Source organism: Osmerus eperlanus, chromosome 12 (assembly GCF_963692335.1).
Source record: "Osmerus eperlanus chromosome 12, fOsmEpe2.1, whole genome shotgun sequence".
Lineage (NCBI taxonomy): Eukaryota > Metazoa > Chordata > Actinopteri > Osmeriformes > Osmeridae > Osmerus > Osmerus eperlanus.
This window is the reverse complement of record NC_085029.1, coordinates 9,263,526-9,268,046: the sequence shown is the minus strand read 5'-3', so window position 1 is coordinate 9,268,046 and position 4,521 is coordinate 9,263,526. Positions and strand designations below refer to the sequence as shown.

The 4,521-nt window shown below is 55.1% G+C and overlaps 1 protein-coding gene across 1 annotated transcript; it reads right to left on the bottom strand.

Annotated features, from left to right (window-relative positions):
• Positions 1-217: 217 nt before the first annotated feature.
• LOC134031658 (uncharacterized) lies at positions 218-4,223 on the bottom strand. The gene is made up of 4 exons (XM_062475364.1): positions 4,210-4,223; positions 2,742-2,871; positions 965-2,499; positions 218-310 (listed from the first exon to the last, which is right to left on the bottom strand). The coding sequence occupies exons 1-3, from the start codon at positions 4,221-4,223 to the stop codon at positions 1,012-1,014; spliced, it is 1,632 nt and encodes a 543-aa protein (XP_062331348.1). The 3' UTR covers positions 218-310; positions 965-1,011.
• Between the last annotated feature and the right edge of the window lie 298 nt (positions 4,224-4,521).

The following is a 4,521-nucleotide window of genomic DNA, read 5'->3' as shown; positions in this document are numbered from 1 at the left end:
GGGGCAGCCTCTCCTCCTGCGTGGCGGCCATCTTGTCCAGCTTCCTGAAGTGCTTGGCCAGCCGCGAGCTGACCGAGGGGGAGGAGCCCACCTTGATGTTGTTGATGTGTGTCGCCGCGGAGACGGCATTGGCGCCCGGCGCGCGGCGGGTCCGTATGACGGAGCCGTTCTGGGCCAGGTACACGCTCCCGTTAATGTGGTTGTTGGACAGCCGGTTCCGGTGGATGGACTCTGGGGCGCTGTCGTCCCCGGTAGAGCTGGTCTCGTACTCCCGGTCCACCACCAGCTTGATACGCTTCTTCCTCCCGTACTGAAAACAAACACGTAAACAAACTGGTCAACAGACAAACCCCCCGATGACATCATGTTGTATGGCTAAGTAGTTACGTCGTAGACGGAGCAAGGCAGACGCACAGCACAGCACACACACCTGAAGAGAAAGGTGAGAACACGTTAAGGGACACGTGTGTGTGTCAGAGAGAGTCAGTGAGGGTGGACTCTGGTGTGTGTATCTGTGAAAGAAGTAGCGAGGGTGTTTTTTTGTGTGTGTGTGTGTGTGTGAGAGTGAGGTAGTGAGGGTGGGTTCTGGTGTGTGTGTGTGTCTGTGTATGTGTGTGAGAGAGGAGGAGGGAGTCAGTCACTGAGGTACTCTGCTTTGTGTCTACGTCACACAGAGAAGCAATCACGACCCATTGAGGTTTCATAGGGGAGCATGAGACTGTCGCCACACACAGAGAGGCTTTCAACAGCTTAGAAGCCTGCTGGAAACGCATCTGCAAAGAAAGACAGTCAACAGAGATAGTGTGTGTGTTTGTACCAGGAAGAGAGAAAATGAGGTCAGGAAGGGGCATGCAAGCCATTTAGACGCTTCAGATTCAAAGCACACGGAACTGGAAAAATTACAATAATAAGTTCCACTCAGATAATGAATTCAAATGCAAACCAGGCATTCTGAAGATCTTACTTAATGAATATGAATTTCATTTAAGATGTTATGCCTTCGTTTGCATTTCAATCTTCCCTCTCTTCCTCATCCTCTTCCTCTGTGGTCTCGGAACGGTCTCCATGGCTACGGCTGCTGATGGTTCTATCCGTGGTAACCTCCTCCTCGTCATCCTCAGTGATGGGTGATAGGTCGCTAGAGGTGTCAGTCATACCAGTGCTCGTGTCTATATGGTAGCTGGAGCCACCAAAGCCCCGTCTCCGCCCAGCGGAGACGGCTGATTGGCTGGTACTGGACCGCCTGGATGTAGACTCCCCGTGGCTTGGCCCTTTCTCTTCCTCCTCTCCCGAGCTCTCCTCCTCACTGTCCTGGGTGGTGTCTACTGACCCAGATGAGCGTGTGTGTGTGGAGGTCCTGGGTCTGGGTGTCCTGGTGGACCCAGAGGGGCTCGTGTCTGAGGAGGACTTCCTGCCCGAACTTCCCGACGTCCTTGTGCTACTGGAGGAGGAAGAGGAGGAGCCGTGGGCGGTCGATTTTGGGCCTTCCCCACTCTCCCCCGACGTCCCACTCCCCTCTTCTTCCTCTTCCTCACTCTCTGATCCTGACCCAGATTCCTCCTCTTCCTCTGCGGTGCCAGGCTGGCTCTCCGCCTCCGACTCCTCCTTCTCGGTCTGGGACTCCTCCCCCTCCGTCTCGGACTCCGCCTCCTTCTCCGAGTCAGAGTCGGTCTCCGTCTGCGACCGGCTCTCCTCTTCAGAACCCCCCAGTACTCCCCCCTGCTCGTCATCCGAGTCCGGAACGTTCTCCCGGCCCTGCAGTCTGTCCGAGGGTTCTCCTGGGAACGTCCGGCCCGCGCCGGAGGACGGAGAGCTGCTCCTGTCGGAGTAACCCTCGTCCCGGACCCCCCACCCAGCGCCGCCCGCCTCAGACTCGCTCCCCTTGGCCTCCCTCGGTCCCCCTTGGCCTCCCCCCCGCCCCCTCCTCTCCTCCCCTGCCGCCCTGGAAACCCGGGACACGTACGCAGACACGCTCCTCTCCCCCACCGAGCCCGCCTGCCCCTCCACGCCTCCCCCCCTCCCTTCCTCACCCGCGGCCCCGGCGGGTCTGCGAGTGAGGGTCAGGCGGGTGAGGGCCGATCCCAGGCGCAGCATGGCCGAGGGCCGAGGTTCCTCGTCCTCGGCGGCGGTGCTCTGGAAGTAGCTCCCATCGATGTCCAGGCTGCCGGCCCGCCCCGGAGGGACGCCGCCCCCCTCCCCTGTGGCGCCGAGGGGGTGGACCCGGGCTTTGTTCCAGGGGGGGTGGAGGGTGGGGGGCAGGCCAGGTCCCGAGCTGGGAGACTTGGTCCCAGACACAAGCAGCCTCATCACAGCCTGGAGCCTTGAAACGGCTGTGGATTCCTGGGGGGGTCCCTGGGAGAATGTTTCGCTGGAGGGAGTGTGTGGGGCTTGGTCCTGCTTGCCGCTGGGGGCCTGCCTGGGGGGGCCTCGGGGGCCAGGACCCGGGTGGATGTAGGGAGGGGGTGGACCTTTACCACGCCCACGACCACGCCCTGCAACCTGTGACATGACACCTTCAACTTAAAGACACTGAGGTTGTCTGGATAAACCTCAGATCAGAAACAGCAACACAACAGGCATCATGGCATTTTCAACAACACAAAACTCTTGAGATGTGTCTGTCCAAGACAGCATCACAGCACACAGGGCCTGGAGCCTCCTCCTCCTCTGACACCTCAACCAGGACGTGAGTCAGCAATCTGAGCAGGTCTAACAGGGTGTCCGGGGGTCAAAGGTCGTACCTCTCCCTCGGACTCCTGGGGGCTGTAGTAGTAGCTCCCGTCGTCCTCCACCACCACCTCTCCGTACTCGTCATACAGGCCTGTCGGAGAGATCAGCTTCCTGCGGCTGCCGTACTGGGGAATGTCATACCTGCACACACACAAACACACACAGTGGGGAGCAGGTAAGCCGTAGGTCAAGGGTCACTGCGGTTGGTGTCCGATTAAGAGCTCCGAGGGCTCCTGGGGACGCAGACACCGTCCAGAAGAACACCTGTGACATCATCAGTCCGCGCCACAGACACACCTCCTGGTACTGTGTTTGTGGGGACATGGGTATAGAGGAACAAACGTACACAAAGGCTTTCTTTCTCCTCTCCCTTCATTTCTTACTCAACACACACTCATTCACTCTCCCCCACACACACAAACTCAAACACTCACCCATGATCATAATTGTAGTAATCCTGAGTGTAGTAATCTTGTCCAGGGTCGATTCCAGACTCCATAGAGAGCTCCTGGGAAAAAAACAAAACTCGAATTACCTCACAAGAAACAGCCTCTATTCTATCAGCGTCTATATATACTCTCACATCCTCTATATATTATCTGTCTCAATATTCTCTCACATTCGGTTTCAGCCTCTATAGAAAAGGATAGAGGTATAGAAAAAGGGCAGGAGAAAGCGAGAGGAAGTAGAGATCAATGGAAGACAGAAAGGAAGAGGAGTGAAAGGAGAGAGAGAGAGCAGTTCTCATACCTCCGGTCTCAGCAGGGCCGGTCTGAGTAGCTGTTGTTGCTGCCAGAGAAAAGCGAGAGAAGACAGAAAGAAAGAAAGAAAGAGAGTGAGAGAAGAGAGAAGGGTTCAGGGGTACATACGAGAGAGAGAAGAAAGAAATAGATAGAAGGAAGAGATAAAAGAGAACGAAGGAGGAAGCGAGAAACAAGAACAGCCAGACAAAAGACAGAGGAAAAAGATAAGTGGATGTTTCATTAAAAAGATAAAGCGAGTGGATCTGGATGGAGGGAAGCCTGCACTGAAACATAGAGAGAGAGATGTGTGTAGGTCAGGGGAAGTTTGGAGGAGAAAAACAGAGGGATGAATAAAATAGAAGCATATAAGAGGGAGATGAAGGGAGTTTCATAGACAGAGACAGACACAGATGGGCGGGGGATGACAGCGTACATCTTCAGCACGCATCTCTCCCCCATCCCCTCATCCAATCAGCAGACACCCCCACACCAAACACGACATCACAGCTTCCTTTCCGACGGCCTATCAGACGATGTATCTACTGACAGCATGTCAGTCGATACAGGGAAACCACCGGCAAATGACAGGGAGAAATAGAAGTTTTCAAAGGAGGCGGTGTGTATGTGTGCACGTGAGTGCGGTGTGTATGTGGGCTGTGTGTGTGTGTGTGTGTGGCCGGGTGCAGTTTGTGTGTAGTGTGAGTGTCTGGTGTGTGTGTGTGTCTTGGGGACTCACCTCCTGATGGCCATACCCGCGCCTGTGGAGGAGACACAAAATATTTATTTCTCTAACGGAGAAAAAAGCTGTAGGTGATAGAGAGTCAGACTGACACCATGGCTCTGCCACTGTTTCACTTAGTGCTCAGGGAGTGGACACTTAAATCAAAAGGCTGCGCGGTCTCACTAAAGCAGATATTTTCAGGTCCAACTACATATGAGATGTCACATCTGAAAGTGCCTTGAGGGCTGCAGTGTGAAACTTGTTACAGGGTTTATAAATCTGTTGTGAAAAGTGCCCTACGGATGAGAGAGGGAAGAGAGACTGAAA

Excerpts from the sequence above, each read along its gene's own strand:
- LOC134031658 (XM_062475364.1), bottom strand. Across the intron at positions 2,500-2,741 it reads CCCAGGAGTCCGAGGGAGAG|GTTGCAGGGCGTGGTCGTGG; the intron begins GTACGACCTTTG and ends GTCATGTCACAG.